Genomic DNA, 11,230 nt, shown 5'->3' on the forward strand with positions numbered 1-11,230 from the left:
TTTAGTACGTTTTAAAACCCTCCTCCAGCTGACGGACAGTTACAACTTTGAGTTCATTGATTGGTGGGTTTGCTGATGTGCCTTCTGTTTGTCAATTATGCATTGCGGTTTCAGGAGATCTTATTCCTCTCCTCGATCCAGACTGCAATATTATGCTGTAAGATCTAGTCTTGCAAAAAATATGTGCTTCTGTAGGTATGTGTGTGTGTGCATTTGTGTGTATGCCCCGACACTTCCTAACTGTGTGATCCTGTCTTCTCACTTAATGCTTGCTGTGTGAAGTGTTTGGAGCACTTTTGAGAAAAGGTAGGCAGTGTTGCTGCAACCCATTTAACACCAAAAACTTCTTTGTCATACTCATTAGCATGCAGTGTTTATTGGTTGCTTTCAAATGCTGCGCTACTCTCCTAAGTTTTGTTGTGAATGAGAATGACTTAATAATATATTCAAGATATGGTAATAATGTAGAGCTGTTAAATATATTTACATTTTCATGTTTTCTTTTGCTTTTATTTATTTATGGTAATTTAGAACATCAACACTACAGGTAGTGTTGTAGCCTGTGTACATGTATGTATCCATATGCAAGTGCATAAAACTACAGTATGTGCACAAATATAATGTACTGTACACACATACATACAGCCATACGTATACTTTGTTTTGTAGTTTGTATTCAAATATTGTCTCTGAAACTCAAGGACTGTGCTCTAGGATTTATCATCAGCCATGATGTGTTGCTGGTCAGATGGCAGGTAAAGGTGGGGGCCTTAGCTTCCCCTGGCTGAGGTTAGAACAGTACCAATATATATTGTGTGTATATATATTATAACATATAGTTTTTGTTTGCTCATGTCAGGCAGAGCACAAACCCTAGAACCATTTTCTTGAATAGGTGTTGGACTGTCTCCCTTTCTGACTACTAATGAGTACCACTTTTTTTTACCTACGTTTTGAACAGCAGTTTTCAGTATTTGGCCTTATTGGAGTCTCTGGTTGAGGCCCTGGAGAGGGTGCTATTTAGGGACTCCCCTCAGAGAGATCTCACTGCTCATATGAGTAATCCCTGAATGGGCTTGACTGGGAGTGAACCAGAGTGTTTTTTTTTTTTTTTACTGAAGTTAAGTGCCGGCTAAAGGACAATGCCAGGGTTCTGGAAACTGACTGTTGAATTCTTTATTAAGTAGGAGGAGCGCTGACTCTCTCCTGATCATGGAACAGTGGACCAGCTCTGTACTCTTTCTACAATATTGGAGGGGTCTTAGGAGTTTGCTCATCCAGTCTACATGTCATATAAGGGTATAGCAAGGTCCATGACCGTGTCTGTGTGGATGTCCAGGAATATTGTGTGTGGCTGTTGCAATTAGCCATCCAGTCCTTGTCTATTTGCAGTTAGAACTGTGTCTGTTTTCTTGGAAATAGATCAAACTTATTCTTGGTGGGCTCACTTTTACGGATGGGCTGAGCCCAGAGTAGAATCACTGCTACTTCATGTTGAAAAAAGCTAAATCGGTGGTTCAGCTGTCTGATCAGGACCCTGGATCCTGGACACTTCCTGTAGAAGTATTCTAGGCCTGTCCAACTGGACACCCTGAGGCCAGACCCAAAGCAAGCTGAAGGGATTACTAATCCCTCCTGGCCTTGGTATTTGCTATTAGGAGCTCTAGGGTGCCGTTGGGGAGAACAATGTTTTGGCTACCCTATATAGCCTGTCTCTGGTGTGACCAGGACCAGATAAGAGGCTGAAAGTGGCTGGACAGATGTATGAATAGATTTATAATTGAATGTAATCTTAAGACCGTTTCCCATGGTATGCTTGCATTTGAGTAATGAAAATACTCATAACACTTAAAGATTAAATAAAGGCTTGAATAAGATGGTTTCAAGAGACTTAACTGCTCCTTAAGTGCCTGAGATGTATGGATCTAAAATTAAGTTAAATTTGAATGCATTTGGAGAGAGTACTTACTTTTGGCAAGATTCCAGCTCATCCTCCTTTCAAACCAAGGGTACATAAATCTTTAAAAAAAAAAAAGACTTAAAAGCTGCTCATCATGTTGAGCAAAACATTCTAACCATATATCCCATACTGTGCTCAATTGTTCCCTGTCCAACTGGTTCAATTTAAATAAATGTGCACTGGAGAGTTCAACCATAACAGTCCCACTCAGTCCTTTTAACATGCCGTGAAGGCAGCTGGTCTCTGTTTAAGTTTGGAAATGATGACTAATTAAAAGACAGAGAGAAAGAACAGACCACCAAATACAATTTAGTCTGAGAAACAGATGAGACAAAATGTTGAAAAAATATTTGCTTGTTTGACAGTTAAACCCTTACAAGAAAATTCTTTTCTCCTTGAGAGCAGAGTGGTTTTTCACAGGACTCTGATTGATAGTCCCAGAAAAATAAATTTTGAAAAGACAGCAGAACAGAATAATAGCAGATATTTCAGCAAAGCGATTGTGTAGACCTTGACCAGTTTTCTTACAAAATATTATTGGTTTGAAAGTAAAGATGTCTTTATACCTATTACTTCATTTGTAACCTCAGTGGTTTGAGGGATTTGTTGTAAAGGAGGGACTGAAGGCCATGCATTGATCCAACACCTCTGAAGAATTAGTGAGGTGGATCCATGCGTCAGCAAGCATCAGTAAGTCTAAGTGACTGAGTTGTTACAAATTCTTTCATCTTTAAGGAGAGCTTAATCACTATAGCAATAACGAGCCTGAGTGAAATTAGATTTCTTTCCTGTTCTTTCTTACATGCTCTCCTTGTTTGTTTTGTGTTTTCTTCTCTTTGAGCTATCTTACTCTCTTCATTGTCTGTGGCTGGGAGGAAGATGAACTTTAAGGTTTTAATGTCCTTTTGCTGCTCTCAGAAACATCAGGGCCACACAGGGTGTGAGAGAGAATCAACAGCCAGCTGTGTTACCTTGGGGAGATATTCAGCTTTTAGGTAGAAGGTGCTGTAAAATGCCACCTGTCCCCAAGTAGTCATAGGACCTTGGACAGTGTTAGACGGGGCTTTGGACATTAAAGTTTGTCCAAAACTGACTTCCGATAATAGGCAGGGAGTTTACTGTCTGAGATTCGAAGGATATGAATAGTTTTGTCTGGCTTTGTATGTGCTGGGGGCTCAGTATAGTCAAAAGCAAAGAGAAATATGCAGACCACAGCTCAGAAGATGAATTAAAATTGCAGAGTAGAAAGTTGTTGTGATGAGAACGCTTTCCATGGTGGAGAAACTGGTAGAATTTTATCTGTCATGGTGTGCTGTGTGCTATGTGGATAAAGTGTGTGTAGGAGTGTTAAACACAGTGTGGTGAAGGAATGAAAGGAAGTTTAGCTGTTTTTCTTTGTTAGACGTGTTCTAATTTTCCTTGCTTCCTTAAAATGTTGCCTCTGGAATATACTGTACTCTATACAATACTTTTGTGGATGGTTTGGGTGTGAGTTTTAGACTGTCCGTTAGGCCTTACACATGCAACAGCATGCACATAGAACGTGGAGTTATGTTTTACAGTAGATATGTACTATACATCAACTATCTGTCAGCTCATTGGCACACATTTTGTTGTTTATTTATTTGGATGATCTCCACACAGATGTTAGAGAATGATTTTGCTCAATCTACAAAGTTAGGGGAAAAACAGAAGAGTTGGGTTCAGTGAGTACTGTCCACTACTCAGGATTTACCCCGAGCTTTGTTGATCATTCCAGAGGTCCAGATTATCTCGAGTGAGTCAGCCAAACGGGCTCTCACCTCACCCTCTAAAGCTGCTTATCTGGGGGGGCCCACTGTAGTGCTGGAGGCCCTTCATAATGGCTGGCTTAGTCATGGCAGGCAGTCGGTATCCCCAGACTCTACAGATGTGTGGTGACTCCCCAGAAGCCAACTGCTCAACTAGAGAGAGAACGGTGCTTTGGTTTGAGAATGAGTTTAGGGAGAGAAATGCACTGAATGTTTTCAGAGGAACAAACCAAAAGTGACTAAGAGATCGTAATAAAAGGTTACGCAATGTCCCGGGCCATCACTGAGTTTGTGTTTGAATGTGACTTGCTTACCCGTCAGTTTCTTGTTTGTGTGTGTCAGAGTTGGTTTTAGAGGACATGTAGAGACAAACAGTATGCTCCCCTCCCCTCCCTTCACACCTCCCTCACACTCACTGGTGTCTTCCTGAAGCCTCGGGGGCCGAGGCTGTGGTTGTGATTGAGTGAGAGAGAGACACTCCTTCACTCATCAGCAGTCTATTGCAGACAAGGACACACAGTTTGACTGCAGACACATCCACCCTCCAGCACAAGTCCTGATTTCTGTCCGCTGAATGTGCCTTGCATCATGAGCCAGTGCTCTTCAGTAGTGGTTAGGGTATGTTGCTGCGTTCAGAGGTATGGAGAGTGTCCTTTGGATTTTTCTGTGCTGGTATCGCAACATTAAAACATTTTAGCTTGTGTACTTGGTAACTGGTCACTTACTTACATTAATGTGATTGATAGTTTAATTCAGTCTGAAAGGTAATCAGCAAATCATCGGCACTATTTTTGTAAAGTAATGGTTGGGGCTGTTTTTCTTTCCTAAGGTGCTGTGAGGTTTTATTTCTTGCTCTCTAGTTTCATATTTAGGTTGCTTGCAGAACACCACAGTGGAAAGGCTGAGAGGCTGCACAATTAACCACATTTCATGTTGTCTCCTTCCAGTGTGTTTGGACCAAAAGGGCTCTGTGCAACCATTTTCTGTTCTCTTAAGTTCATTCAATTTCATTAAAAAAATGTAGACAATTAAATGTTTTCTCTCATCCTATCACTTAACTCCCTTAGGATGATTCATTCTCACCAGTTCTGTCTCTGTACCATCCAATAACCCCAGATTACTAAGGCAGCAGCAGGGTGGGTCTAAGGGTCTAGCAAACTGGTATCCGAAACAGTTAGAGCAAAGCCATGACTATTCATAACGGGTTTGGTTAAATTATGCAATCACATAGCAGTTTAAATTGGATATGAACCAACCTAACACAATCAACTATAATGTATGACAGACATTGTAGTTTTTGCACATTATGCCCTATTTGTTCCTGGTGTGGCACAAAAATAACAAAGTGCGTGGCAAAATTGCACACGATGGATAATACACTTTACTGCACTTTGCACCCTGCAGCTTGATTCACAAAATGGTGCCTGATGTGTTTATTTCATATCTACTGTTACCAAAAACTGTTCCCATTTAAAACTTAACCTTACCTCTCTGGTTAGTTAGTTATCCTTTGATTGATTCTATACTTCATATTATGAATTATGAATTCTCTATTAGCCATGTGGTTACAGCTGCTTTACATGTGTATGCAGTAGATCTGAACTGCTGTTAAAATCACACAAAAACAATGGCTTTCTAGAACATTTCCATTTCCTTTATTATTGTTTCATTTCAGTGAAACACCTCAGTTTGCTGCACAGTGTTGCATGGTTTATTTGAAAGTGTTTTGTGCTGGCTGTTATGACTGTTATTACTCCTGGCTTTACAAAAGCATGGCGGCTAGTGGCTTAGTTCTGATGTGCTGTCACTATATGAAAAACATGCATCAATCAAAACACAAGGGACTCATATATTATGGTCCCATTTGCAGCATCACAGGTGGCTCCAAGAAGGATGATGGAGAGAAGAAGAAAGAGGACGTTCTCAACATTTTTTCTGTAGCGTCGGGTCATCTCTATGAGCGCTTTCTGAGGTGGGTAACAGTCAGTTCATGAACACACTTATATTCACACACTTTTTAGCCCTGATTCTTTAACTGATCCTTCTGTCTGTTTCAGAATAATGATGTTGTCCGTCCTTCGGCATACCGAAACACCTGTCAAGTTCTGGTTCCTCAAGAATTACCTCTCCCCATCTTTCAAGGTACTTCCCTCACTTCATGACTCCATAAAAGCATGTTTTGCCCTGCTTGATCGGAATAACTTAATCCCAGTTCTTAAAAATTTTTATTTCTACTATGCAAAGAAAATATCTGTTAGTAGTTCTCTCCTTTGTAATGGTCTGTGTTCAATCTTAGATTTTCTATGGAGTGAAATCTACATTCAGTGCCCTCTGTGACACAGTTGAGTCGCAAAAATAGCATTAATAGCTTAAAGCGAGTGAAGCAAAACATTTTTTATGTTAATGACTTCTTTTGTGTAAAGAGATTTATTTATGTAGTATGTCCAGATGTCTTACATTATACTGTATATACATTTTACCACTGATAGCTTCAGCCATGAATTATGATTTGGCTCACAGGCATCTTTATGCCAAAAGAGTACTAACATATCTGAATACAGTTGTCCAACTGCATCCCTACAATAATTACTCAGCCTTATTTATCTGCATTTATATGCTTGTAACATAGCCGCCCATCAATGGCTGGCCTTCAGCAAGGCCATACAAACTAGCATGATGTGCTTTCTACTGGACAACATGTTATTTGTTATTTTATGAAACATGTTCCACTGAATTTTTTTTTCTTCAAAGAATCCCATTAAACCTTCTCAACGATGTGATGTACTGTAGTTGCCACATCAGCTTATCATAATTGTCTGTATTGAACCTTTATGCCTGCAAACATATAATATGTAGTACTCTCTTGTTTTCTACCTTATTGTGAACAGAAATTTCCACATTTCTTAAAAGTGAAGTTACTCAAAAAATGTGCCCTTGCGTTTTATTTATTTAACCCCTGCTGTTTGTTTTTGGTGCTGCTAGGAGACCATCTCTCACATGGCAGAGACGTATGGCTTTCAGTATGAATTGGTACAGTACAAGTGGCCCCGTTGGCTCCACCAGCAGACTGAGAAGCAGCGCATTATATGGGGATACAAGATCCTCTTCCTCGATGTTCTGTTCCCTTTGGCTGTGGACAAGATCATCTTTGTGGACGCCGACCAGGTAAGGATCAAATTGAACTGACATAGGAGTGAGCTGTGTGTAAGTGTGAGGCTGAAAGCAAGAGACTCGTCAGTATGAGCTCTGGCACTGGTGTGAAGATTGGATGAGATTTTTAACACCACTCAAGTCTCGTCAGTCCTCCCCGTGCTTACCTGATGTTTTCGCTCTCTCACAGATAGTTCGGGCTGATCTGAAGGAGCTGAGGGATTTAGACCTGGAGGGTGCTCCATATGGCTACACACCATTTTGTGATAGTCGCAGAGAGATGGAAGGCTATCGCTTCTGGAAAACTGGCTACTGGGCCTCACATCTAGGACACAGGAAATACCACATCAGGTATACTTTGTTAAAAAAACTGTGAAATGGAATATAGCAGCAAACTGTTTTGAGTGCCTTTTCCATGATGTTCAGCTATATACACTCTAGAATAATAATATAATCCCCTCCCTTGTATCTTTCACTATTGTCATGTTTAGGGAAAATTGAGGTAACCACTTCTGGAAAGGTAGAATAGTAGGCTATCCACCCAGTTTATTTAGTTGGTGGCATTCATGACTTGCCTCTGTACTTTGCAAAACAGAGCGAAATGGGTTAGACTGAAAGAGACCACAATGCAGTATATATCTTACAATCATGAAAATACACCTTTCACTTTTCCTGTACATTATAGCTTCAATTCAGTAAATCATCTAGAGGAATTATTTATTGTTCGGCAAGAGTGTGATTTATTTATTTTTTGTCTGTTCTTCCCAAACCCAAATACAAAAGGACAGAAGGAAAATAAACTGTATTTTTGCATTCTTCTATTTAGAGGCTGGAAGTGCTGTAGTTGTTTTTGTTGTTCTTTTCCCTTTCACATAGTTTTAAAATCTCATCCTACTCAATAGAAATGAACTGATCTGGAAGAAGTTGACTCTATAAGAAAGACTTTTCAAATGTTTTGAATTGTCAAAAAAGTGAAATTATTTTTTATCAGATTCTGCACCACACAACAATACTGCCTTCCCCCAGTTTCCATGGTGATTGGACCCCACCAGATATAGTTGCCATTCTTGTAGCTATATACGTATATATATGTATACAGCCAGAGTACATATTAAATCAAGAACTAGGTATGAAATAATAAGTTCAGCTCATTGCCTGGTGTTCGACACTGAGTTCTCCCTCTGTCAATGTGATGGCTAATCAGGTGGCAGCCAGTGGCTGAACAGAAAGAACAGAGAGAGCAGAACTTTCCACTTTACCACTGGATGATTAGGATGGGGGAAAAAAAGAAAAGTTATAAAACCACAGTGATTTGATTGGATGCCAATGTGCTGCTTAGCTCTGTGGAACAGGACAAAAGCAGTGAGCGTGAGTGATCAGCATCAATGAGCCCATGCACAACATAAGGTAGTGAATATCCTCTGGCACACTTAAATCTAATAAGTGATAAGTGTAAGTACATAAAAAATACCATTGGGTTTATGAACATGCCATGTTAGGTGCAATTATTGTATCTGAATGTGCCTGGGGTATTTATCGTTATTGAGTCATCATTTTATTGTTATTAAGTTATTCCCTTTCAGGAAATGGTTTTCTCACACCTGCTTTGTCTTGTCTGTCTCCTCTCTCTCTCTCCTCCTATATTTCAACCAGCGCTCTGTATGTAGTAGATTTAAAGAAGTTTCGGAAGATTGCAGCCGGGGACAGATTACGAGGCCAGTACCAAGCTCTGAGCCAGGACCCCAACAGTCTGTCCAACTTGGACCAGGTACGGAACTCAGACATAACACCACTGCATTATATGATGCAGAGATTGTTCGCTCAGCACCTACTATACTTTAATATTTTGTTTATTCATATTTTTAGGACCTTCCTAACAACATGATCCACCAGGTGGCCATCAAGTCTCTTCCACAGGAGTGGTTGTGGTGTGAAACGTGGTGTGATGACACCTCCAAAGTCACAGCTAAGACTATAGACCTGGTGAGTCCCAGATCAATTAGATCTGACTATGGAAGACTAATTAGTATGTGGCGTAAGCTAGTTGGCATCCATGGGAGTTATAACTCATCATCAAATCTAATTGTTCCTTTTATTACAGTTTTTTATAGTTTAATCCTCCTTCGATGTGTTGAACATACTGTTAATTAAAAAAAAGTATTTATACATCACTTTTTTACACCACTTTTTTTCAGCTATTGTTGGTTATAGTACTGAACTGCTGCTGTAATACTGAAAAGGAGGAGCAAATTCCCAGCCACTAATGTGCATGAGGCACTTGGCATTTAGGAGACAACTGAGGAGCAATCCTGTAGTCTCCTAAACTAATTTAGAGAATTACTGGACGGGCTCCAGTAGACCGGAATAGGAAGCATTGTTTCATTGTGGCATAGGACACCACTTGGCAATTCAGACATAAGACATGGGCTAATGTCCTTTTAACAGAATTGGAAATCAAATTAGGTTTAAATGCCTGCCACAGACAGTGCTGGGAATGGCAATATGACTTGTTGGGAGAAAGTGGCACTGGTGGCGTGAGTGATGTGTTTTGTCTGCTTTTTCTGCTGCAGTGCAATAACCCAAAGACCAAGGAGCCCAAGCTAACGGCTGCAGCGAGGATCGTGCCTGAGTGGGTTGAATATGACAACGAGATAAAGCAGCTACTAAGACGGGTACAGGAACAGGAAGACACGGCGGCGCAAAAACAGACTCCCTCTTCTTCACAACATAAAAACGGTGAACAAATAAAAACACTATTCTTCAATCTTTGCCCATTTCATATGTGAAATAATCACTGTACTATCTCTTCTACGATCAACTTTTTTTCATGGCCAAATTTTTGTCTCTCTCACCACTGTGCTCATTTTCATATTTCTCTCCCAACATGGCCCCCTCCTCCCCCTCTGCACAGTAGACAACCGGCGTGATGAACTTTAGTGTCTGCCAGCTCCATGCTGAAGAGGAAGGAGGCAGCTCCTTCTGCATGCAGGCCACCTGTGAAGCTTGAAGACAGACAATTCCATCTAAACATAGCCATGGAGTGTTACATCCCCAGCAAAGGAAGGATGTGATATTTTCAGAGATGCCATATCTGCTTCTGCAGTCAATACGTCTTACAAAATTTAACACACAATGTCAGTGTTATCCGCCAACTGTGAACTTGTGGTGCGTTATCAGCACTACAGTCAGGTCTCAGTTAGTATGTGGTTACCGGAGAATGAAGTGAACACAGAGTGTAAATGGGTGAGGTCAGTCAAAGCACTATTACGTGTGTGTGTTTTGAGAATAAGTAGTTGGCATATATTGCACTGATAATGTATGCAAAGAATCAAACGGAGAAGGCACATCTCTGAGAATCTAATCTCAAAGTTTAATGTTTTTTTTTTTTTTTTATGTAAAACTGTTTTCAAAAATGTAATTGATTAAGGTATTCTTTATTTGACTATGCGTTGACTGAAATGCCCAAACCAAAGTTGTGACTGACATAAAGCTAGTCCTGTTTTTAAATTTCTCTCCTTGCTGCAAAGTTGTTACATTATAATTTTGGTACTTTCATTTTTATTTTTTGAGGGGAGCGTAGACTTGTGTCTATTTTAGGTCAGCTTTCACTTCTAAGATTTATTATATAAAAAAAGATCAAAGAGCTACATCGAAAACATGGCTTTCATGGGTCATAAAGGTACTTTATTCTCTTCATCACCATCAAACAGGTATCTGATGTATGTTTTAAAAAACACAATACATGCAGATCTTATTAGTTATTACTGATCAAAGGTCTATAGTAAAGAGTACAGAAAGCTGAAGTAAAGTTAAATGTGTCGTACAAAGTTAGAATATGATGCACTTTCAGCATCACACATTGCCAATTATTATCATTTGTTATTTCACAGTTAGTTGAACTGTACTCCAAGTCTCCAGCTGCTGCTCCAAAATACACCTGGTTTACATTTTCTGGTAGTTTGACTCAGATTGATGTAGCCTAATTGGTTTAATTATGACAGACATCTAATCTAATTAATGAGTTTAACTGTTTAAAGTGAGGGGATGAGCCAAAAATATTACTCAGAAGCCCCAGCATGTGGCTGTGTCCTGGTGCAGATTAATGCACAGGGAAGCCTCGTGTGCAGGGATCCAAAAAATTAACATTTGGTGAACTATTGCCACTTAAGATATTTTTCTCTAACATGCCTGGTTATGCAATTCAGGCATCATGGGATTGTTTTTTTGACATTCAAATATCTGATCTCAAACAGGCTACAATAGGATCTGATGTAATTCATATATTTCTTTATTATTTTGAATCTAGAGTGGGGCGACACAAATTGCAGGG

General features: G+C 39.8%; 1 protein-coding gene across 6 annotated transcripts in view; it reads left to right on the forward strand.

The window, feature by feature from the left end:
• Nucleotides 1–10,411, forward strand: part of uggt2 (UDP-glucose glycoprotein glucosyltransferase 2) — a 35,080-nt gene extending 24,669 nt beyond the window's left edge. The window contains exons 33-41 of one of the 6 annotated variants that reach the window (XM_051404981.1): nt 115–195; nt 5,621–5,722; nt 5,808–5,892; nt 6,733–6,915; nt 7,091–7,251; nt 8,554–8,668; nt 8,767–8,883; nt 9,471–9,636; nt 9,812–10,411. In XM_051404981.1, the coding sequence (XP_051260941.1) occupies nt 115–195; nt 5,621–5,722; nt 5,808–5,892; nt 6,733–6,915; nt 7,091–7,251; nt 8,554–8,668; nt 8,767–8,883; nt 9,471–9,636; nt 9,812–9,837 (1,036 nt within the window). In that variant the 3' untranslated portion in view covers nt 9,838–10,411. Of the gene's footprint in view, nt 1–114; nt 196–282; nt 307–5,620; nt 5,723–5,807; nt 5,893–6,732; nt 6,916–7,090; nt 7,252–8,553; nt 8,669–8,766; nt 8,884–9,470; nt 9,637–9,811 lie in introns of those variants that run through there. The other 5 variants (XM_051404982.1, XM_051404983.1, XM_051404984.1 and 2 more) reach the window with 5 other exon arrangements.
• Nucleotides 10,412–11,230: the final 819 nt, after the last annotated feature.

The sequence above is a fragment of the Dicentrarchus labrax genome, unplaced genomic scaffold (assembly GCF_905237075.1).
Source record: "Dicentrarchus labrax unplaced genomic scaffold, dlabrax2021, whole genome shotgun sequence".
Lineage (NCBI taxonomy): Eukaryota > Metazoa > Chordata > Actinopteri > Moronidae > Dicentrarchus > Dicentrarchus labrax.